Source organism: Parus major, chromosome 18 (genome assembly GCF_001522545.3).
Source record: "Parus major isolate Abel chromosome 18, Parus_major1.1, whole genome shotgun sequence".
Taxonomy (NCBI): Eukaryota; Metazoa; Chordata; class Aves; order Passeriformes; family Paridae; genus Parus; species Parus major.
In genome coordinates, this window is record NC_031786.1 from 4600470 (window position 1) to 4624722 (window position 24253).

Genomic DNA, 24253 nt, shown 5'->3' on the forward strand with positions numbered 1-24253 from the left:
TGTATTAGAAGAGCTTATTCTGAGCTACAGAAACTGAGGGACAAGTCGTGCCACAGCAGTTTACAGAACTGTTACCACCTAACCCTTTGCTCACTGCTGGCACCAGGGAACAGTTGGTGACAGGGGCTGAGCCATGCACAGTCAGATTGAGCCTGACATGCAGCCAAGCTGTGTCACTCACACATCCCTGTGCTGGAGGTGGTTACCTGGCACAGGTGACACGTTTAGCTTGGGAGATGACTTACAAACCACAGCTCAGCTGCCAACAGATCCTGTCTTAGTCCTACCATGAAAGGTGTTGACACTGTGTATGGTTTATTTGTCTAAACCCATGGTTTGCTTTGGTGTGCCTCTACTAATCACTTTTGTTGAGGGCTGGAACTATTCAAAATCCCACTGTAAACAAGATATTAGATTAGAAAAATAGCGTGAATAGAACTTAATATTCTCCTAATTCATGCCCTGATTTGTACTGTACATGGCAATACCACGTTCACCTTATGGAAATACACTTTACATGGTCCCTTCACTTAGTGAAATAACCCTTGCTTGGCAAAATTAGGTTTGAGTAGATAAGATTAAGGCATAGAGACAGGGGAACGCTACCAGCCAGTTTATCACACGCAGTATGGCCACTGTAACCTCGATTTGGAGCGGAGTAAATGATCCCATGTGCAGGATTATGTGACAGCAAAGCCACGGCGTTTTGCTGTGCTCTCCTGTGCCACGCCGAGATGGGCCCCACGGACCATGGGTGGCTGAATCACCCGGCTCAGTGTGAGCCGAATCCCTCGCACAAAGGCTGCTACAGCGAGGAACGAGCTGAGACAATGGCGATTGAACCGCTGTCCCCCCCAGTCCCCCTCACTGCTCCATTTCCCTGCGGGGCTGCGGGGAGAGCTGCAGCCGGGCCCTGGGCACCGCCAGCCCCGGCACCGCCGCCATCCACTGCTTCCCGGAACCCCGGCTAGGCCCGGCCACCCTCGGGAGCCAGGCCGCGGCTCCCGCTGCCACCCCGGCTCTCCCCCGAGCCCCGTTCCCCGCTCCCACCCCGGTCCTCCCCCTTCCCCGCTGCCACCGCGGCTCAGCCGCCCGGCCCCATCCCTCAGCGGCCGGTGCCGCGGGCTCCCGCTCCGGCCGGCTCCCCTGGCGCTCGGCGGCGGGGCCGGGCCGCGGTGGGCGGGCCGGGGCGGGGGCTGCGCGGAGCCGGGGCCGGTTAAAGCGGCCGCCGCCCGCCCGGCTCCGCGCTCAGCCCCCCCGGCGCCCGCCGTCCTGCCCGCCGTGCCCGCCCGCTCGCCAATGCGGGCCCGGAGCCCGGCCCGAGCCGCCCCCGGAGCCGCCCGCAGCCCCCCGGCCCGACCCCCCGCCCCGGACCCATGCGGCGGCTCCGGGAGCGGTTCCGGAGGTGAGCTCGCCGCGACCCCCGGCGGGGATGGGATTCCCCCTCCTTACCCGAGCCGCTCCCCGCGGGATGGGACCGCCGGCCGGGGCGAAGGGTGGGTGGGAGAGCCGCGGTTTTCTCGCTGGTAGCGGGAGGGCAGCGAGGTCCCGGGGGATGCGAGCGGGGAGGGGTGAGGAGGGTCTTTTGTTGGTGCTTTTGTTGATCGCCGCCGTTAAATGGGTGAAGGTTCGTGCATCCGGCCGGGTGACAGCCGCGCATCGCGGGGCCCGACCTGTGGCTCCTGGGCCGGGCTGGGTCAGCACCCGCCGGCTCCGTGTGGCCTCGGAGGGCCACGGAGCTCCTTCTGCTGCCTCCGAGGGCGCATTGACTACCATGGAATCACTGAATGCTCTGGGTTGGAAGCGCCTTAAGCTCATCTCATTCCTCCCCCTGCCATGGGCCAGCGATACCTTGCGCTAGATCAGGTTGTTCCAAGGCTTGCTCAACCTGGCCTTGGACATTTCCAGGGATGGGACAGCCAAAGCTTCTCTGTGACAGGGCCTCAGCACCCTCACAGGGAAGAATTTTTTCCTCGTATCCAATCTAAATCTATGCTTTTTCTGCTTAAAAATCAGCCCTCATTCAGCTTCAGGTTGCTGCTCATGTTCACTGGGAGGTCGATTGGGTAACTGCAGTTGTGGTTCTTGGATAAACATCTGTGGGCTTTGGTTCTTCATTGCCCAGACGTTGATGGACAGTGGGACATCTCCTGGGTGAGGCCACCTGAGAGCTGTGATGCCCTGCTCTCCTCTCACCAACTTGCTCAAGAAACTGAAACCTAAGTATTAAAAGGAAATAAAACTGAAAGAAGAAAATCTGAACGCCGTTGGACGTGGTTTCTGTGCTAGCCCACACCTCGTTGGCTTGGTCTCTTGCCCCTGAGCTCAGATGTGCTGCAGCACCTGGGGTGACTTGTGATTGCTGCCACTTTTTGCTTGAATTGCTGCCTTTCATACTTGCCAGAAGGCCAGGGAGGCTTTGTCAGTGGGATGCACAGACACTTTTTTTTCCATGACCCAATGATAGCAGAGTTGTTTGTGGATTCTCAGAGTATTGCAGGTTTCCTTTTATCTTTAGTATCATGCTGTAAGTACATGAACCTTCACACAGCATGTGATTTCACTGATATTTCCAAATAAGGGAATTGCTTCTGCACTGATCTGAATTATTTCTGTGCCTCGGATGCTTGGTGATAGTAAAGATTATGTGAACAGTTACAAACGACAGCTAGATATTGTCAAATCCAGGAAGGAAGGTGCCTAGTGCAGAGGAAGATGTATTTACAAGGAAATACCAGCCAATTTGGTCAAAGCAAGCAAGCTTTTTAGAAATCCTTTAGTTTCTCTTCAAAATCTAATCTAAATGATCATCAGGAAAATGTAGTGCAAATCTGTTTTGACCTGCTTGTAATAATTTTTTTTTGTTTTCCTCTTGAAAACAAAGAGCCCAGATAACATCCTAGATTCTGAAGCATATATTTAGATAATGAAGTAGTTTTTAACCCCATTTGATTAATGCTGCTGCCAGTTTTGTGGAGTTACGCCCACCTTGTTGCAGTTTCTCATATGCTGTTATTTGTGGTTTATTAGGTCTAAATGGCTTCTGTTGCTGGAAAGCACAAAGAAAGAAAGGCACAAAAAGGGGCAATCTGCTTTTAAGGTGGTCAAAGGACATATGAAGTCTTTTGAGCTGAATAAAGGAAATGTAATTCCTGAAAAGACTAAAAAATTCCAGATCTTTGAGGCCATTATCAGTGCTTGCTGTTTTTACTGACATTTTGCTTCATGCTTAGACAATAATTCATTAAGCAGATGGGAATCATCAGTAAAGCAAGATTTGATTTCTCTTCTGCAGTTTGGGGTCTAAGCTTGCTGTGATGCCAGACAAATGTCATACAGATATGTTCAAAGGATTTGGGGTTCTGTAATTTATTTTTCTAAGCTGGCTTTGCATGCAAAAACAAAGCATTAAGAACCTTCGGATTTTCCTTCTGCTTTGTCTCCCAAATACTATCTTCTCTTAATTCTGGAATCTCTGGGAAACATACAGCATCTGTTCCTTGGGAATGAATAGGAGCTTGAGATTAGGGTCTGTCACAAAGGATGGATCAGTCTGTATGGTTAGTATTTAAAATATTTGAAGTATTTCAAGATCAAAGATCAAGTAGTGTGAAGGGAGGGCTATGAGTGTCTTCCCTCATTTTAAATTGCTGTATGTCTCTCTCAATACCTTTCTTCTGCTTGTATTGGGAATATGTTCATCAAAAGTTGTTTGTTTGTTTGCTGTGAAATTCTGAATCTTGGACTTCCTTGGCCTTGAGCAGATCCTGAGCATTGAGAATTTAAATTGTGAAAAGGAAAGCACAGCTCAGTTCAGTGTGAAAGCATTCTGCTCTCCTGGCTGGCTGCAAGCAGTCCTTAGTCTCTTAATTTCAGAAATTTCTTACTCTGGTATTGAAGGCATTAATATTTTATCATAGATATTTTGGATTGCCAGTATCTTAAATGGAGAAGTATTTATGCATCCTTGTGAGATGTGCTGCATATCCTCTGATTAAATGACTCTGGTTTCACCAGATCTTCTATTAAAGAATACATTAGAGATTTTCTAGAGAGTCAAAAAGGCTTCAATTAAAGACATTTCCTGTAAACTGTAGTCCAGTTCAGTGTGACTTTATCAGACTGTCCTGCATTTGATAATAACCTTAATGGCTGTGTTATAGAGAGCCTTTGTTTAGGAGTAAACAGCATCTGAATGCTCTTTACTGAGCTTTCACTTCTAGAAAGGTGAGATTATAATTCCCAAAATTATCTTTTCTAGAAGAAGCAAACGTGACCTGTAGATAGGAGAAAGAACAATGTCCCTGTGTTGCAGTGTTCACAAAGAAACAAGAAGCATCCATTGTTGGTGGTGGCATGGGGGTTTATTTGCTTATTTATTTATTTATCTTTAAGAAAGAACAGAGCTGTTTTGACTCTAAAATGTGAATAAGTCTGCAACCTCGTTCTTCTGCCTTTGTGTTGCTATGTCATACATGTCTATAACTGCAGGAGTATATGACTGACTTTAACAGTGTGTGTCAAAATAATTTTCCTGGTTTTGATGAGCACATTAGTAATATCACAGAGCAGCTGTTTTCAAAATTAATATCTGTTTCTTAAGACATTCAGCCTAAACTGTCAAGCTGGAAATGAAACAAACTCCAGAGAAGCACTGGCTGGCATTATTGCCCTTCCAACCATCTCGTTAATGATCCTCCCTCTGAAGTTGTTCCTGATAACGTTTATAAATAGTTAATTATCAAAAGGCAGAGGGTACTAACTGAAACTTTTCTTTACTAAGCCCATTGCCTGTGAGCAGTGACCTGAGCAGATGATTTCCAGCGTTTAGCATCGGGCTCTGCAGCCTGTTGAAGGCAATCCCTCTCAGAAGGGACAGCTGCAGGTCCATCAGAAGTTTGGCAGAGTTGGTGTTGGGGCATTGTGAGAGGCATTTCTGCAAGGCAGAGGTAAAGCTGAGCACTTCTCCTGCCAAAACACACTGGTGCTGTTGGTGTTATTGGTATAAACACTGAGGTGAAGGGGTGGGTGAGGTGTTGCTAATGCTGGGGCTCTGCTGGAGCCCTGGTGCAGAATATTTGCAGCATTCCTGTGCTGCCACAAACAAGAGAGGGAAAAAAACCCCAACTCTTTGTGTAGGTAACAGAACAAGGATAGATTGTTACTGTCTTTGTGTTCTGTTCTAGGGCTAATAAATGTCTTTAGAAATTAGGACCTCTTACTGTCGTTAATTTAAAGTCTTGGTTCATAGTTCTGAAATCTAACATTACTCCTAGATCCAATGTTACTGCTTTAGAAAGATGCAGTGTATTTCCTACTGAGAAAAAGGAAAAAAAATTAAAAATAATCTAATGTTGGATAATAGAAGATCCCAGGAGGCATCAATTATTTGTAGATTTTTATATGATAATAGTATCTTATATATGAATTTAGAACAACAGGAATTATAAAGCATCTACAGAATATAAGTTTATTCCTTTTGGTTCTTCAGGTTTGAGTTGGTTTTACTTTTATTTTTCACTTCTTGTGAGACTTCCAAGGTGCCACCACAGAGAAATGTAATAATATTTTAGATGTGATAAGTGGAAAGTTTCCCATGACTTTGAATTTATGGAGTTGGACAAGGGCAGTCCAAGCCTAGCCACTCGCTGAGCCAACAGATGCTTTTATTTTTAAATGTTTTCCTAACTTGGAAGCAGAACTGAGCAAACTGAATGTTCCATCTTTCGAGAATGCAGAGATGGTGTTCAGCAGCTGTTGAAGACATACAAGCACTGGGAAAAAAGTAATTTTCCAAATATTCTGTGAGCCTTTGTGATGACAGTGTCATTGTCTTCTTGGAGAGGAGAGCAAGCTGCCATTTGTCACTGACAAAAGAATTGCTGTTTTTAACCTTACATTAACTCCTGCATGGTTATTAATTTGCTAATAACCATTTATATTCTGTGTCTGTGAATTAAATCCACATTTTTCATAGCCTTTGTATTAGTAGCAATGAAACTGTTCCTTGAAAATGCCACTGTTTTTGGGGGGGATCATGACACTGTTATTTTCCCCATGCTGGTACATTTTCATGAATCAGTTGAGAAAGAAATTGTTTACAAGTCAATAAATCAGCCAAGAAAACCAAGTGAAATATCCCAGAAATCTGGAACTGCTTTTGCCATCTGTAAGATTTGGGCTGGACTTTTTTAGTTGTTTGTTTGTTTTTCCCTGGTTTGAGGCCAGCCAATATTTTGAAGATGTCATAAAAATAGGACTCATTTTGATTTAAACATGGGGAAGGAGCAAAGTTTGTCTAACAAACTTTTTGTATAAATCTAGGTAACAAAAGCTGTTCTCTGCTCTGAGCATACAGATGTGTTCTGTATTTATTGTGACATTTCCTGGCTTCTTGGATGCCTGATGAATTATCAGTGCATAGTTATAAAATAGCCTGGAGTAAAGTGGAATTACTGGTGGAAGATAATCACTTTTGCAGGACAGCCAGCAGTGCTGGGATAGCAGACAGAGCTGGAGAAGTTCACAACTTTCATTTGACTGTTGAATATATGTGTGGTGTCTTTTACAGGTGTTCCTACACAGATTTAAGTTGTTCAAACAGAAACAGCTCAAGTGTTTGGGTTTTTTAATACACTCAAATGAAACGTTTGCATTGGCAAGATCTTCCAAAACTTTCTCAGGTTTCATCATATTCTGTTCAGCTTGCACAGACTGCATTTGATGTGATTGTTTATTTATTAGAATGTTTGAAATTTCTTAGAGAAAAAGGTGGAATGTCTATGGCAAACCTCTTGAAATGTTTATTCTTTGGAATTGACCATTAGAGTATCCTTTCATCATCCCTGTGTAGGGGATATTTGGATCTTGGTTACAGACCCAAGGTTGGGACAAATGAGCCACTTCATGCTCCAAACACAATTATTGCTTACTACAGAGTCAAAAAGTAAGTGTTCAAGTGTTCCAAACTGGAATATTGCTGCAGTTTCAAGAGCTTCTTAAAAAAGAGTAACCCCTGACAGCTGTGATGAACTCCATATTTCAAGAATCATTTGAGTTCTTGCTATGTAATTTAAATAGGAAATAGTTCATTTTTCATCTGACCAAACTGTCAGAAAAGAGGGAGTCTGACTGCTCTGTGTGTGCTCTTGATTAAAGATACCCATCCCTTTCACCAGGCAGACACAGGAATTTATTTAACATGTGTGTCTGGTAAGAGACTTCACTTGGGAGAACTTGCAATTTAAATTACAGTTACTTTGAACATGTCTGTACTTAGAATTCTTAACACTACTGGGTTGGAAGTATTCCTTTATTTCCTTCATGATACTCAGAGAGATATTTTAGTAACTTTCCTAAAAGTACTTCTTAATTATTCAACAGGTTCATGAACCACCCAGCTCCAGCCAACAGCCGCTACAAGCCCACATGCTATGAACATGCTGCTAACTGTTACACACATGCAGTAAGTACAGCTCTGGCTTCTTTTCCTATTTTTTTTTTTTAACCAGATGTTTCAATAATTTTTTGTGGGTTTGGACTGCTAAATGCTTACCTCTGCCTCACTGTGTTCATATCTCCAGCCTCTCTCTGGTTTTGTGCATGTAAACGTTAACTGTAACAGAAAATTGGATGTTTGGTAATGTTCTGAATCTCTAGGAGCTCCAGATTTCCTTTTCACCAATGTTACAGGTCTTTAACTTGATAATTTCCCTCTGTTGGAGTCAAAGGATGCCCACAGTAAAGAGGGTATAGGCCACTACAAGTTAGCCTGCAAGGTGGATATGATGTGCTGACATAATATTGTGCAAATTGTAAACTGGACATATAAGAAAGGCTCATCCATGTGAGAAATTGGAAGGCTTCATCAGACTGTCTGAGCTACAATGGCTGGAATATTTTAATTCTGGTACCTACTGATTCTTCTGTTCTACCCTCTTCTAAGAAATCTGCTATTTTGCAGGAGGCCCCAATAATGCTGACAGCCCTGCTGAAATTTCAAATATTTCCTTATTTTCATAATGTAAGGACTTATTCTAGATTTAAATATAGGGTATTCACATAAAGAATAATAAAAGCAGTCCTCTTTGATTTTTTTTTGATTTTTTTTTTTGTTAGTAATTAGGAAGTTTAATTTGCTGTCTGGCACTTTGAAAAGGACTTAAAAATGTGTTTGTTTGCTTTTTAAGATAGCATTTGCCCTTTCATAAAAGCAGCTTGTGCGTCTCCTCAATCCCTCAACTCCAAACATCTGAAGTATGTTTAACTTTGTCCTCAGTCCCTTATCTCCAGTATGTCTGAGTGAGCTGCAGATATGAAAGCTCAGAGTAGTGCCCAAGACTCTTCAGTTCTAGAAGGAGCTCTGTTCTTAAAGATCCCTTGTGTGTATTTCATAAATAACCAACATACAGCTCCGTGGTGCTGGTAAAAACAGAATCACCTTGGTTTTGCATATAGACATAAAATTGACTGAAGCTTCTGTGTTCTTAAGCCAAGGATCTCATGTACAGCATTATGTAAATATATGCTTATTTGCCTAGGGAATGAAGCAACATTCTGTTAGTTAGCACAAATATGTAGTTTATCTCATAATCCTTGTGCAAATCTTGTTTGCTCTGGCCAGAAAGTTAGATTTCAAAATATCTGGGAGATATTGCTGTGCTCCTTAGCAATTTCAGCTTTTACCTAGTTGAAAAACAGGCATGTTTTACTCTTGACTGTTAGCAGGAGGTGATAGTCAAGGTGGATCAGTGGTTTTTGGTAGGCTGCAGTTTGTGGTGGAGCTGTCTAATTACTTTCTGAGCAGTCAAACTACCTGCTAAAACCTATGATGAACTGTTAAAATAAATATGCAATGACTTTTGATCAATATTGAAAGTCTTGAAATGGGAGTCTAGGATAGGAAAGAACAGAAAAGGCTGGGGGGGGATGTTTTCATCTCCTTTGTGTTATTAAACATTAGACAGTCAAATGGCTGAGTCTTCGCTGCTAGATTAGAGTGCAAGTTTTCAATTAGGCATTGATGATCCCACAAAAGAGAATTCAACAATGGTTCTCCAGTATATTTTTATTACAAACTTTTATTCACAATTCAGGAAGCAGTCGACTTTGAGTGTGGCTGTACTTCTCAGTAGGTATCCCATCTGGTTTTGGACTTAAAAATACACAGGAATCAGTTTATGGCAGCTGCTTAATAGAAAACAAACAAGCAACAAAAAAAAAATAAGGATAAAGGACTGTATGGAATCCCAGGTACAACTTTTTGGTACAATACTTAAGAGGTAGCTTTGTGTGGCATAGTAAGGTATCTTCAAATTTCTTACTTCTAAGGCTATTTTAAATGCCTTGCTTTGTTTTTTTTTGGTTTTTTTTAGCTTTAAATGAAGTATTGACTTGCCTTCAGACACTGGGAGACAGGAATAGCAGCAAAGTAGTTGAAACAGACAGAAAAAACTATTTGGTATCTTCAGAGGCAGGAAACAGTGCAAAAGGAAAGCAGAGGTTGTGAGAATTGGAGGGAGAGATGGCTCTTTCACCATGAAGCTTTCTGTTGTATGTAAGGTTTATCAGACAAAAGGTAGACTCTGTTGTGTTAAAACCTCAGAATTTGGACATGGCTTGCTTTATACTGCTTTGAATGTTTCTTCCAACTGCCTTAAAAGGAGTAACTATCCTTAAAATTAATGATAGTCTGTATTCCAGGTTGGGTTAGTGAAGTGCATGGAAAAACAGAAGTAGGATAAATATTTAGAAAATGAGATTTGGAGCATTTAGGAGGCCATTTGAGCACAGAAGAAGGGATCATCAAAATTTCAGAAGGGCTCTTCTGATGAAAATGTCTTCATTCCCACTGACTGGTTTAAGCAGTTTCTCTGCTCTCTGTGTGTTGCACAGCCCAAGTTCCTTGTGGGTCTCCCACTCCTAAAATGTTACTGTCTCCTAAAATGAGGGGAAAATTGAAAAGTTGGGAGGGATGGTAACAGGAGTGCACTCCTGGAGCAGCTGGAGATGGGCACAGCCCTTCATGGTTCCCTTTAAATGTCACATTTTTTTGGGGTGGGGCTGGCAGCTTTATTGCTCTTTCTGTTGCCTTCCTGTCCAAAAAGGAGGTGTGTGGACCATCTTTGTGGCCTCAGGGTTTCCCTCCCAGTAAGAGGCTGGTGAGATTGCAGCAGTAACACCACACTCTGCTACAGTGGCATCAAAGGGCATTGTTACTGCCTTTTGCATGATGCACAAGGAAAATAACTTCATTTTCCAGGAATGTTGTATACAAAAGCAAAACTTCCAACAGGTTTTTAAAGTTCTTCATGGCAGAGATTGTCTGGAGAAATACAGAAAGAATACAGGTAAATTACTGACCAGTAGAGCAATGTCCTAAGCAGCCCCAGACAGGTGGAAGGTATTGGATATTTTACTGTAAGTTGATAACCAGAGAGTGTAACTTCCCTGAAGGAACCCTGATCAGGTTCACAGCTTATTTATTGTGTCAGCCTCTCTCCTTAGGCCTTTTGTTCATTGTGACAGCAGAGTTTGTGGTAGCTGGTTTCCCAAAATACACCACACAGGTTATGCTGGAATCTGTTCTGAAAGATTACCACCTGTAGATGTAAATAAACATATTTTAATCCTTTATTTTCCTCCTTACTGCAAAGAGCTTTTAACTTCATTGTCTCATTTTGTTCTGGCATTTCTCTAGAAAGCTTAGGAAACTGTTGCCTTCTTTCTTTTTTCTGATCTCCCTTCCAGGTCCACTTCTGATGCAGCCAGGATTAATCAAGGTGCTAAAATTAGTAAATTTGCACATCACAGTTCTGGGTTTGCTCACAGTACATTCAGTTACTGGGTTTGATGATATTCACTTGGAAGACTTGCACTCCATGATGAAATAAACAAAGATTTTGTGACTTTTAGATGGAGTTTTTTTTCAAGGAATATTGGCAACTAAGAAATGCTTTGTCATGCTGTAAAATGACACAGCACAATCCCACTCATTCTGTTAGTTCTGATTCTCTGACTGCTTTTTTGGTAAATTCCCCACCATTTAAAGGACTGATTAATGCCTTTTCCATTCTGAAAACTGGAGATTAAAATGCAGGTCTCATGCAAGTGATTTTTTCAAATGAACATGGGAAAATCTGCCTTTTTTATGAACGAAAGTTTTGTATTTTATAAGATGGATAAAGCTCATTTTACCATATGTTACCTGTTATGGCATTGCCATCTAAAGAACTTTCATCCAGTTGGCTGAAACAGCAGGGTATAATTTCTGGATTTTGTATTTAATCTAGCTATTTTTGGCCCAAAAAAAAAGAGTAATAAAACATCTCTTGTTTCATCTGACTGTTCCCATGGTGCCTATCAGGCACAGAGAGGAAAATGGTTCCAAAAAGAACACTTAGAAAAAACAATCAATCCTTTTCATGGAATACAGTGCTGTTCCCTGTGAGAGGTAAAACTGTTCTTTAAAGCAGGACAAGGCAAAAAAAGGGATTAAGGTCTTCATTCATGTGCTGTACTCTGGATTCTGAAGGTGCAAAGAGGTGATAGGAGAATTTCTTCTTTGTTTTAGTCATATCACTTTATACACAATAATTACTGGGAAAAGTGACTGATGCTGAATGTTGTTTTGGCCCATTTGAGCATCCCATGTCACACCATAGCTTGTAAAATATTTATTTGAGGAAATTAGTAAAAAGATGGGGTCTCTGTGTAAGAAAGGCAGGTTATTCTGTGTAATATCTAAAGCCCAAAGAGGGCTCTTTTCCTGTGGTCTCTGTCAGAGTCCCTGAGCAGCTCATGCCTAGGCTGTTACAGGGAATTAGTAGGAATTTGCTCTTTTACCTGGTATTTATGGGTACTTAATCTCTCTGAAACATTTTAGTTCTCTGTCAAGTTTAGTCAAAACTGAAATTTGCACCAGAAATTGGGAAGGAAAGGGAGGAATGTGGATACAGTGGGACTGTAGAGCTTACATGGCTGCATCACCATTTCTGGGGCTGAGTGTCCTCCTGTCCCCTGCAAAACCAAAATGAAGCAGCTGTCACATCTCATCAGCTCCTGGCTGTCCCAGGGGCTTCAGCCTCACTTCATTCACACTGTCCTGTGGAAAACAGGAGTGACTGATCTCCTGAGGAGTGACATATTTCAACCTTCCCTGAACTTGAGGGCTATCCAGGATGTGTGCATGGAAACTTGGGGTTGGTGATAAATGAGAAGCCAGGCTGGCAGACTATTTGTGGCCTTAAAGTGCACCAAGTCAACTTCCATAGTTTTATTACAAAGCTCAGGAAGTGTTTTCACCTCTAGTCCCAATGCTGTGAATATATTAATGCCATACTTTTCATTTCCCTGGCTCTACAGCTTTTGGCACAAATACAGTAAATTTTGCAGAACATAAGGGAATTTAATAATAATGAAGTAATCGTGTAGTACATCAGTAAGAGCTGATGTGTTTCAAAGACAGAAGGAAAAGCCACTTGTTTTTTGATGTTATTCTCTGGCTCAACCAGCTGCTTCTCAGATCCATTCAGTTTGCTCTGCATCCTCTGCACTTTAGCAGAACCTCCATTTCCTCTGCTCTGTAATTAGATAAAGGACAGACAGTTCAGGCTAGACCAGAACTTTGCAGTCTGAGCTATCAAACCTGTAATGCAAAGTGCCCAGATTTGTTTAAACATTGCTTGTTCCTGGCTTTATTGTTCAACATATGAGTCTTGGGTTAAATTACCAAGAATTTAACCTTAGAAGCTTATTTGCAATTCAAGGGAACAAATTAGCATCTTAGACACCCGTTGTAGGGCCTGGGAGGGAATTTGTGCAGTTTGCAGCTCTAGATGGCTGATTTGATAGTGAAAAGAGATGGGTAAAAATGTCTGAGTCAGTGAGCTCTCTTCTTTAAATATTATAGAGGGTATTTTAAAAGTTCTTTGGGGTTATTTTCTCCTTCCCCCCCCTTTTTCATTTTGCCTTTTCCTGAAGGAGATACAGGATATCTCATATCATACATTTTTCATCACGTATTTTATTCTGGAAAGGAGTGTAGTTTTAAATGTATGTGAAGCCTGCAGCCACTTCTTGGATGCTTCATGCAAGTGTGGTAATTTTATCCTGATGCTTGAACAGGGCCTGTTTTGGAAGAAGTCAATTAAAGATGCTTGAGAGGGAGGTGGGAAGGAAGAGTTTGATGTGCTGCATTAGAAGAACATCTTTGTGCATTAAAAATCTATTCATGAGAAAAGTTTGCAGCTAATTTATTTATGATAGCTTAAGCCCAAGTTCTGCAAAACAATTGCTTAATTCCTGCAACTGCACTTTGCTAAATATTTTGTTTTTTCATTTGGGATTCATGTTTATTTTGGTCTGTCTTGTGTTCTGTGTCTGTGCACAAGAGGTGGCTTAAATTCAGGCCTAGAGTAAGATGAACATGGTTTTAAAACATGAGGCAGAATGTGAAAATAAAACCATTGCAAATTCTTACAAAATTAGAAGAATTTGCTGTCATGGCTAGAGGAGTCAGTAACTTTCCCTGGAACCATGGAGGTAGACATTTAGCAAAAGCAGATCTAACCTATGCCTGACACATTGCCGAATTTCTGATGCTGATGTGTCAAATTAAAACTAAATGACAGAACTCTCTCAGGCTGGGGCTGCTCCGTGGGTGGCACCGAGGCAGAGAGCTGACAATGGCTTTTTGTTTTGCCAGTTCCTCATTGTTCCTGCCATCGTGGGCAGTGCCCTCCTGCACCGGCTGTCGGATGACCGCTGGGAGAAGATCACAGCGTGGATGTACGGGGTGGGGCTCTGCGCCCTCTTCATCGTCTCCACTGTGTTCCACATCGTTTCCTGGAAAAAGAGTCACCTAAGGTAGCAGGAGAAAATGTTTCACTTTCTCATGTTTCCCCATTTTGTTTCTCTGTGTCAAATTTTACAGGAGGTTGGAGTGGTATTTGCTGTTGAATCATGATAAAAACACCCTTGATATTTTTTTTTTGGAGGAAATAGTGAGCCAAGCTCATGTACCAATGAACTTGAATGTCTTCTGCCTTGTCACAAAGAAAATGTGTTTTTGTAGGCCCTAGTGGCTCTTAATCCAGAAGCAGAATGGGGAAAAACATAAGTGGCTGATGGATAATGTCCCATTGCAGATATGAAGACACAGTCTGGGACTATGGCATGGGCATTTGAGGATATGGATGTGGATTGGATATGGATTTGAGGGACACAGCTTTTGCCAATGCCCAGCTAAAAAACAGGAAACCTTGGGAGAAAGGCAGCAATAGCAAAAATGACATGTGATTCTTTAAATTATTATTAGGGTTTTTTTAATTAATTTAATTATATTGATCCCTTTTAAGAGCCCTAAATAATTCTGGGCCATAAATTGGATTTATCCAGTAGTCACTCCATAGTACCAGTGTCTGGATTAGGCAGAATTGATGTGACAGGGATACAAGGTGGGGTGCAGAAGGGGAGAGGACTGGAGAAGTGCTGATCTCTTGTGTCTCTGTTGCTCCACAAGGTTTTAAGAGGGATGGATGTGATGGTATTTTCCCCAAGGTAATTCCAAAGCCTGTCAGGAAAATGAGATGATGCAAAAATCTTTCCAAAACATGTCACAGTGACCTGTTCTGTGTCTCTCTCCCTAGGACAATGGAGCATTGCTTTCACATGTGTGACAGAATGATGATCTATGTCTTCATTGCAGCATCCTATGCACCATGGTAAGAAATGGGGACCAGAGCTGCAGAATCAAAGCTTTTCCAAAATAAACAGTTTGTCATTGCAGCTTTCCAAAATCAACAGATGTCTTCTTAGGTGCAATTGACCACATTCTGTGTTGTGACAGACATTGTAATGTCATCTCCTGGGCCTTGCTGAACAGAAAGTGATGCTAGAAAACATCAGAAAGTAGTTTATTTATATTCCACATACCTCAGTTCATGCTTTCCACCCATCAATGCAAACACCTTCTGCCTTTCTGTGGATAGAATGTCCCAGTGTTTGTTCCCCTATAATTCTGTAGTTAAACCTCTGAGTATTTATTTGTTTTTATTAATCCCTTGTGCTCTTGAGTCAGTGTGGTTTGTTCACTCATCACTTTTGTCTCGGAATCTTTGTTACCTGCAGGTTAAATCTGCGTGAGCTGGGACCTCTGGCATCTCACATGCGATGGTTTATCTGGCTGATGGCTGCTGGAGGAACCCTTTATGTATTTCTCTACCATGAAAAGTAAGAATTATTCTTTGCATTTAACTTTAAACTGAAAATTACCCTCAGAGAAAAAGACCAAACTTTTTTTTTGTTGTTTTGGAGATGAGTTACCAAGGTTCTTATATGAAAATCTAGGTTGTCCCAGTGTTTTATTCTCACTGATACATACTGCAGGTGGAGGCACCTAGGCAGTGTTTACAGAAGGTATTGCCTGCAACTCTACAATGCAGAGATAAAAACTAGTTTTAATTTTGTCATAAAACACTGGTTATCTATCTGCATGAAAAGCTTTTTGAATAATGACCCCATACCAACACATAATTTAAAATATTCTTTTTTGCTATTGAAGGAAATTTTCATCTGTTTGTACACCTCCTTAAATGACTCAAATCGTTCCCTTTTAGGTATAAGATCGTTGAACTCTTTTTCTATTTAGCGATGGGATTTTCTCCTGCTCTGGTAGTGACATCCATGGTAAGGAATGTGATTATTAACAGTGCAAACAAACAAAACTTACTTTTTATAACCAGCTTAAATTCCAGTGCAGCTCATTCCTCTGCAGAGATGTTCATTGTAGTACAGTGTACTTGTAAATGTTCTCTGAAGAGCAACCTAATACAACCAGTGATAGTTTGGGTTTATAGTTCACATTTCAGTGAAATGAACAAAAAGCATTTGTTTTGTTCAGTCTGGGCTGTATTGTGTAGATAAAGAGAGCCTGGGTTTTTGGTGCATCTGAAAAACATCCTACTCAAAACTTATTTATAGTTATATATAATATATATGTAGTTACATAAAATTTTAAATAATGTTTGTTAACCCTCTCTGCTGCTAATATAAACCTGACACATTTTCAAGTTGATGCCTTAACTGGCTGTATCAAAGTTTTGCTGGGAAGAGCTGCATTAAGCTCACACTTCCACAAAGTATTGTGGGGTTTTTTTTCAACAAACATGGAGATGTTTATCTGCCCTGCTGATGAAGCAAACCATCAGTCTTGTTTTAGTTCTTGAGTTGTCCCTGTATAACTTCTCTAGTGCTATGGGGATATAGTATAAAAACACATTATTGTGCATTTTACAAAGTGTAATATAAATACACTGCATTTCTCACTTGTCCATCTGTCCCACCCAGCATTTTCTGAGCTGTCACAGCCAGCTCCCTTTGCCTGGGGGAGAAAAGCACTTTGTATTTTATCCATAAATACACTTTGCCCCCTTTACACCCCGCCCCTGACCTGTCCTTGTTCCCTGGCAGAGCAACACCGAGGGACTGCAGGAGGTGGCCTGGGGAGGTTTGATCTATTGCCTGGGTGTGGTGTTCTTCAAGAGTGATGGGGTGATCCCCTTTGCCCACGCCATCTGGCACATCTTTGTGGCCACAGCAGCTGCTGTCCATTACTACGCCATCTGGAAGTACCTGTACAGGAGTCCTGCAGACGTCATTCGTCACTTATGAGATTGTGTATATCTCTATATCTAATCTATAGATATATACAAAAAAAAAATAATCTGCACTTGGCCTCTGTAACAGTATTATTTGACTTAAAGAATTTGGGGGAGTTGGAAAAAATTGCACAGCAAAACTGCACTGACTTTGGTAGTTCTGTGAAAACAATTACTGTGAACAGATGTTTGTGTCCTGCCATTGCCCATCACATGGCAAGTGCTGTAAATAACCAAGATACTGTACTGCAGTAACCAAGAGTCCATTCCACATTAGCAGAAATGGCTACCTGATGTTTACAAACAAATTTTGTATGCTAGTTTAATTTTACAATTTTTAACTACGTGAATTTTTCTAAATGAGTGATTCAAATAGTGAAGTCAGTGCAATAGTGAAAACGTAATGCTCTTGACCTGAAAGTGGTTTCTATCACCTTTCCACGAGTCATTTCTTAAACATGAATCAGAGACAGCTAATCTACTTTTACCACCCATTCCCGTGGTATAATGTGACTTTTATAGAAACTTTTTTGTGTTTTTTGTAAACTTTAAAAGAACATTTATTGAACTGAAGACACACAACTGTCATCTATGCAGTTACTCATGTTGCAAACTCTTGCAAGAAATGGTTACATTCCACACCCTGGCCTGAGGAGTGAACATTGTACCTCTTCCAAAGGTTGTGTTGCAGCTGCAATTGTAATAACCACTTTTGCAAACTAAAACCTAGATGTGATTCTGCTGAGTTCTAACATGGCAGCATTCTGCTTATTTACCACTGAACCAGACCTTAAGTTGGCTTTTTTCCATGATGAAGAGCTGTGAAAGGAATAGCTGAGGTGATTTTCTCCTCCAGGTTCCCGGTTGTACCTGTGCTGCCCAGGGTGGGGAATATCCCTGACCCAAGCCAGGGTCACTCCTTTCCCCAGCCCACCTTCACACACGTGGCATGGAGGCTCAGATTTCCTGGGGGACTTGAACTGACTGGTCCCACCAGCTTTTGGTGGGGTGGTTCAGCTGGGAAATCCAGGTGGGAGCAGCAGCAGAGCATTGCTGAGCACCTGGAGCTCAGAGTTCTTCACAAGCACAGCCTGGCAGGGAGCAGGGCTTGGAGAACTTGGAGTGTCACTTGTCATCCTGGGACTTGACACAGAGTCCAACTGGTTTTTGTTACTGTACAGGAAATCCAGCTGTGGTAGCAAGTCATGATTGTAGAACACGTGCTCTAATGACCAGTGTAGAAGAGTCACTGTAATTCTGTTTATCCCATAATTGTATCCTGTCCCACTATGTAATGAATGTCTTATATTAAGATTGACTTTATCCTTTTTCTAATTTACTCAGTTTTTCATGTCAGTATTTAAAAACAAAACCAAAATGTGTTGCCTTTTTCAGATTTTGTTCTGGATATTGCCTGTCTGCAAACAATAAATAGCAAGACAGGGATGTTTTAAAAATCCCGTTTCACTCAGTTTTGCCAGAAGGTCGCAAGTTTTAGAATATTTGCATTTGTCTAGGGAATTTACCAGAGGGACAAACTTTAAATTCAAGGCATGGAAGAATTGCTGTGTGGTGGGAGCAGGTGATCAGAGAAGTGGCAGCACCACAGCAAACTCATGAACTGCCCTAAAAGAGAGCAAAGGGAACAGCTGGGCAGGTGATTCTGCTACAAGTCTTGCACATCTGGATGCCTCAGTTTTTTAACATTGTGTCTATTTTAATATTTTCCAATTTTTGTGAGTCCATATATTTTGTTGAAATGCAATACTGCTAAAACCACTAAAATACATGTAAGGGTTTTCTGTAGTCAAACCCAAGTCAATATTGCTTGAATATGTTTGTTTTAATTTTAAGTTAATTTTTCATGGCATTTGCTTTTTGGAGTGTTTGAAATGGTTTTTAAAAAGTTTCAATTCGCCAAAAATATTTTGCATTTCTGTATTCTAGTCAATATGATATTGAATGTACTAGACTAACAATAAACATTTGGTGCAATTTGGAAACTCTTGTATTCTTGGTGGTTGTTTTTTTTCCCTCTCCATCATTTGGGCAAGGCAGGCAGGGACTGACACTACTCCTGACAAAAGGGACCCTGAGTTGAAGCTTAGGATCCTCATGCCTGCTCAGCCAATGCTTTAAAAACAGTAGGAAATACTGTAATCCAAATTATTCAGTTTTTAGCATGGAAAAAAAAAATATTTCTGTCTAAATTTTGGTCAATAATTTAGAACTTCCTTTCTGCTTTTGCTGTTCTGGGTCAATTTTCTTATACCATTATATATTGGGATTCTTTTTCTCAGCTTGAGATACATAATTTTGCTCCTATCCCTGGAGGAGTATCATTGCATAAAATATAGACAAGCTGAACTAAAAATGTGTTTCTGTCTGAAAAGCAAGCATATCAATTAGTCTTTTCTTTTTTTCCCCTCCATCTAATTGCAGCTCTTGAGGCTGATTCCTCTCAGGAGTAAGGATAGTGCTTTTTCCACTAATGCTTGCTGCAGTCCAGGGACAGGATTTCTGTGTGTTCCTGAGGCAAATGTTTTTAAAAGCACTTGCTTCTGTATTTTCTGTGCCTCTAGCTTTTAGAAGTGCAACAAGTAGGCTGAATCTAAATGAAGCAGTGACAGCAAACATTTCAGATGGACCTTTCCAGATGTCTGGGATGCAACAGGTGCTCTGAATACTGGGTATGTTCTTAGGTCATGTTTTAATAACACAATATCCTGTGCATCAAAAAAAATAATTCTATTAAATGAAGGGCCTCATTTAAGAATTTATCTGAGAGTGCTCATTTGAATTGTTAAATTAAACAGTGAGGACTGCACAAGGACAGTATTAATTTTTCTTCCTGTTAGCAAAAGGAGGTCTAAAAGCAGGCTCCTGTTCCAATCCTGTCTGCTCCACATTTCTCTCCATTACTTGTGGTTATGGTAAGAAATTGTGTTGCTGTCTCCCAGTTCTAGGTAAGTGAGGAAGTCCTTTCCAGTGAGGCTTGAGTGGCTCTGTGGGTCCCTTCCAACTCAGGATATTTTATAAAATGCACATTGTTGGGGCTGGAATGAGCAAGTTAAAGAGAAGATGCTAAAACTTTTTTGTTTGTTTTTTTTTTTCTTGTTTAAATGTCCCTCCTGCTCAGAACCTCTACACAATGCTTTACTTGGGTCTGGTGTGTTCAGCCACGAGATGTCCCTGAAGGCCAAGGCTGTCATGGTCACATCATGTGCTTGACTAAATCTTTCCTCCATGCTTTGCTATTTTTAAAGAGTGCAGGATGTTGGGCTCTGCTGCTGACTGCTCTCAACCATCAATAGGTGCCATAAGGTTAAAGCTAAAAATAGTTGACAAAAGAGTGATCAGGATGGCACAGTAAAGCTGGCTCCAGGCTGTGGGTGCTTTCTGCCTTCCCTTTCTCAGCCTGTGCCATGGACCACTGCTCCAACAGCCAGAGGCTGCTCCTCCATCCTGCTGCTTGGGAGGCTTTCAGTCATCATTCATCTGAATAAATTCACCAACCACTGCCAGAGGGAAGGGAATGGACATAAGACACCTGAAACATTCTCTAGTGCCCGTTGGAAGTGCTGGGATGCCTTTAACTTGGCATTCCCAGCACGAGGCTGCTCAGCCTTGGGGTTGGTGCAAGCTTTACAGCCTGCCTGGAGAGTTCAGCAGAGAGCACCTGTCCCAGGTGCCAGCTGAACACACAGAAAAGTTCCTCTCACAGGTCCAATGTGGAGTGCAGGGCTCTCTTGATAAGAGTTTTCAGATTTGTATTTGGGTAGTGTTTGGTGGATGGTGTTTTGGTACTGAGCTGGGTGTGTGTCATTGGGTTATTTCCACCCCAGGCTCTTCCTCCTGTCTGGTGAGCAGTAAGGGTGTCAGTGCTTGTTCCCTTTGCAGAATCAGGTTGCTTGTTCCTAAGGATAAGCTGGGGAACCAAAATCCTGTTGCAAAAGGCTGGCAGAGAGGCCAGTTTTATAACGTGTTACATCACTGGTTAATGAAGCTCGTGTGGTCTCAGAGGGGTCTTGTTCTGATGTCTTTGTTACTTATCAGCCCCAGCCCTGCTGGCACGGATTTGAGTCCCCAAATCCTTTGGGTGCCTTTGCAAACTTCCCTAAACTTTTCAGAGGTGGAAAGCTGTTGGTAAGAGACTGACTGAAGGGGTGGCTTTAGCTCCTGCAGGCACCTCCTCAGTGTCTGGTGGGTGGTGGTGGCTTCCAGGAGAGGCCCAGAGGTGTGACCAGATGTGGCTCCTGTGACTCAGGCAGCCAGCAGCTGAGCCATTCTCCAACAGGACATTCAGAGCAGCCCAGAGGATGTTTGGATGTTTGGAAAGATGATATCCTGGATGTTGAAACACTGAAACCCAACCCACAACACCTACTGAACGTGGGGAACCTGTGGCACTTTTGGCTTCAACCAGCAAGGATTTAATAGCATCTTAAATGCTGGAGGATTGAACACGGCTGCTGTGGGAACTCAGCTGTCTTTGATCCGAACCCATGAACATGGGAAGCTCAGGATTGGTCCAGGAGGGGAATATGGATTTGATTTTTTTTAAAGATGTGTCTTAATATATATGATTGCCTGAAAGTGGCTTTTGTCTTGAAGCTGATGGTGGTGCTGAGCAGCTTAATCAGCCTTCTGCCAAAACACTGAAAATAAGATTGAAGAGACTGTGAGATATTTTTAGCCCCTCCTCTGCCTGCAGGCAGGATGGACTCTGCCTGTCAGTCCTGACAGGCTTGTTCTGAAAAGCCTCTAATAATGGGGATTTCACAATTCTCCCAGGCAGTTTATTTCAATGTTTCACCTGCTGCCTTCAAATTTTATTTTTTTTTTCCAGCTGCCCAAGCACTGTTTTCTTTGCTGTATTTTAGGCCTGTAACTCCTTGTCCTGTCTGCAGCAGCTCAAAGAGCCCTTCCAGGCAGGTTTTGTCTCACACGGGGCTGGGACAGTGGCACTGCTGAGGTGACACTGTGACTGTCCCCTGACCACCCTGATTTAGATCTTTGCAGGGTCTCACCTGCAGCTGCACCGAGGTTGGATAAAGGGGATATTAAAGAGGAAAAGCTGGTGGTGTTTTGGAGCAGAGCCCAGCACTCGGGAGCTGCTCACGGCTCTTGCATGACCTCTTGTGTCGGCTCAGAAGGGCTCTCAGCATTCCCACCATGGATCTCTTCCACTTCCCCACCCACACCTGCATTTAGGGAATGATTACTTGTTAAAAAACCCCAATACAGTGTGGAAATGCACCGGACACAGTCACAGTAACAAATCCCATTTATTCCTCTTAAATGCAGTACCAAGGATTCCTTTGCCGTCCAGACAGTGGGTACAGCTCTGTCTTTATTTGTCCCCAGAATAATAATTTTTAGCTGCTGGGGAAGGGTGATAGAGGATTTAAAGCATCTCAAAGATCCCTAAATTTTCACAGGTTTCATGAAAACTGGGACTTGGGTAAAAGAAGTTAAAAAGAAACAGCAAACCCAGCCCTAAGGCAGCTCCAGAGCTGCCAGAGCTGTGTCTGGCCAAGGGAACACTTTGAGACCAGACTTTTCCAGTCCTTTTGTTATCTTTAAATCGTGGATTTTCTCCTATAGTTTCATCCATGAATCACCCCAAAAATGTTAAATCCACCAAATTTATCCTAAAGTCAAAGCAGGTGGGTTAGAAGTGCTAGGACACCAAAGTGGCAAAAGCTCTGGCGAACCACTCCAAAATATGCTGCTAAAGATGTGTTCAGGGTGTGTCTCCTGGGCTTGGGGTGGAAAATTTATTTTAAATACTTCCATATTAAAATATATTTATGTTACTATGTTGTATTAATAATACTTTTTACATTTTCTCTGGATATGTAAATGTGTGCTAATAAATACCTCACCATATGTGAAAATCCTGTCAAATAAATAAAGAATAAAACATCTCCAAAAGCATTTTTTATGTGTTATCTGTTCTATACTTTATATAAAAATATTATAATAAAAATGTGACTAAAAGCACACACAGGCAGTCAAGGAGGTCTTGTGTGTTTCTGCACTATAACAAATATATTTTGTACATAATAAATAATATATATAGCAAATATAATCTTTGTAGCAATAAAATGTGGACACAAAAGCTCTAAATCCATACTAATGAAGAAAATGCTGATGAGTTGGCAGTGTGAAATATAATTATTAAATGTCTCTATTTGTGGCCATGTAAAGATAAACACCTAGACAGGGTGAATGTGTGTATTAGAAGCAGCACATGTTGTGTCCCATATAACATCTATTAATCTTCATAATAATTAAATCTACCCCATGTATTTTGGAAAAAAAATCAAAAATATACATCTAGCCTTTAAAATAATAAAAAAAATATATAAATTTTTAACCTTTAAACCCCATTGTTTTATACATGTGTCTCTGAGTAAAAATATATCCCTTTTTTTAAACCTGAAAACCTCTGTGATAGAGATGTTTGTGTGTGTAGAGGGGCTGAGCACAAGAGCAGGGAGTGTTTCTGAGTTATTAAAACACATTTTTGGTGCACAATATATATTATATACTCAGATCTTTACCTGTCAGTGACAACAATTTTTAGATTAATCTTAAAAATATTCGAAATCTAATTAATTCTGTTCCATTAGCTATATGGAAATAATATTATTACATTTCTGTCTGACTAGACAGTGAGAGGAAGGGGAGTGCACATGTGTGTGTGCACATATATGTGTCTGCATAATATAGAAAATGTAGTAAAAACAGACTTTTACAGCAATAAAATACATAATTGAAATATAAAAAATATTAACCTAGATTATTAAAATCTGCTAAGTATGCTGTATGAAAATATAACTGAATTTATATCAGTTTATACAGGAGTAAATGGACACACTACACATGTATATACATACATATATATGTATAGGGTATGTATACATATCTATCTATCTATCTATCCATATATATGTATATGTGTGTGTGTGTGTATATATATATATATATATATATATATACACAGAGTTTATAACCCAACAGAGATATATGGGCACATGTATGGCCACCCACACATATTATGACAACTCTTGTGCATAATTCAGAGCAAGTATCATAAAGGCACCTTTCAAACAATAAAACATTTTTAAATTGTATTAAAAAAGTCTTATTCAAGTAGCAAATTCTGGTAGCCTAAATGAAATACAGTTATTAAACTTGTAAATATGTAAAACATGGAGCTAAAAGGATGTGTGTGCTCACACTGTGTATTGTAGCAATTGTAGCTTATGCATAACAAATATTGCAAAACCAGGCTTTCATAGCAATAAAATAAATATGTATTTTTAAAACAAGTTATAAAGGCTTATTAATAAAATAAATGCTGTTAAATATTATCTATGAAGGTATAATTAGCCAATGTGTAGCTCTGTGGATGCACAGAAATTTGTGCTTGTGCAGATATGTGTGTTTGTGGTTATTAGACCAAATGCACTGTCTCATTAAAAACCTTTGTATTAATAAAGCTATTGATACATTTATAAAGGTTTATAAAAACAATTATGCTATATTAAAATACAATTTTAATTTATATATTTATAAATTTATAT

At 41.0% G+C, this 24253-nt stretch overlaps 1 protein-coding gene across 1 annotated transcript; it reads left to right on the forward strand.

Annotated features, from left to right (window-relative positions):
- Positions 1-1272: 1272 nt before the first annotated feature.
- Positions 1273-18661, forward strand: MMD (monocyte to macrophage differentiation associated). The gene is made up of 7 exons (XM_015645858.1): positions 1273-1405; positions 7384-7465; positions 13706-13866; positions 14649-14723; positions 15130-15231; positions 15618-15687; positions 16471-18661. Exons 1-7 carry the CDS (start codon positions 1377-1379, stop codon positions 16669-16671), a joined length of 720 nt encoding a protein of 239 aa, XP_015501344.1. The 5' UTR covers positions 1273-1376; the 3' UTR covers positions 16672-18661.
- Positions 18662-24253: the final 5592 nt, after the last annotated feature.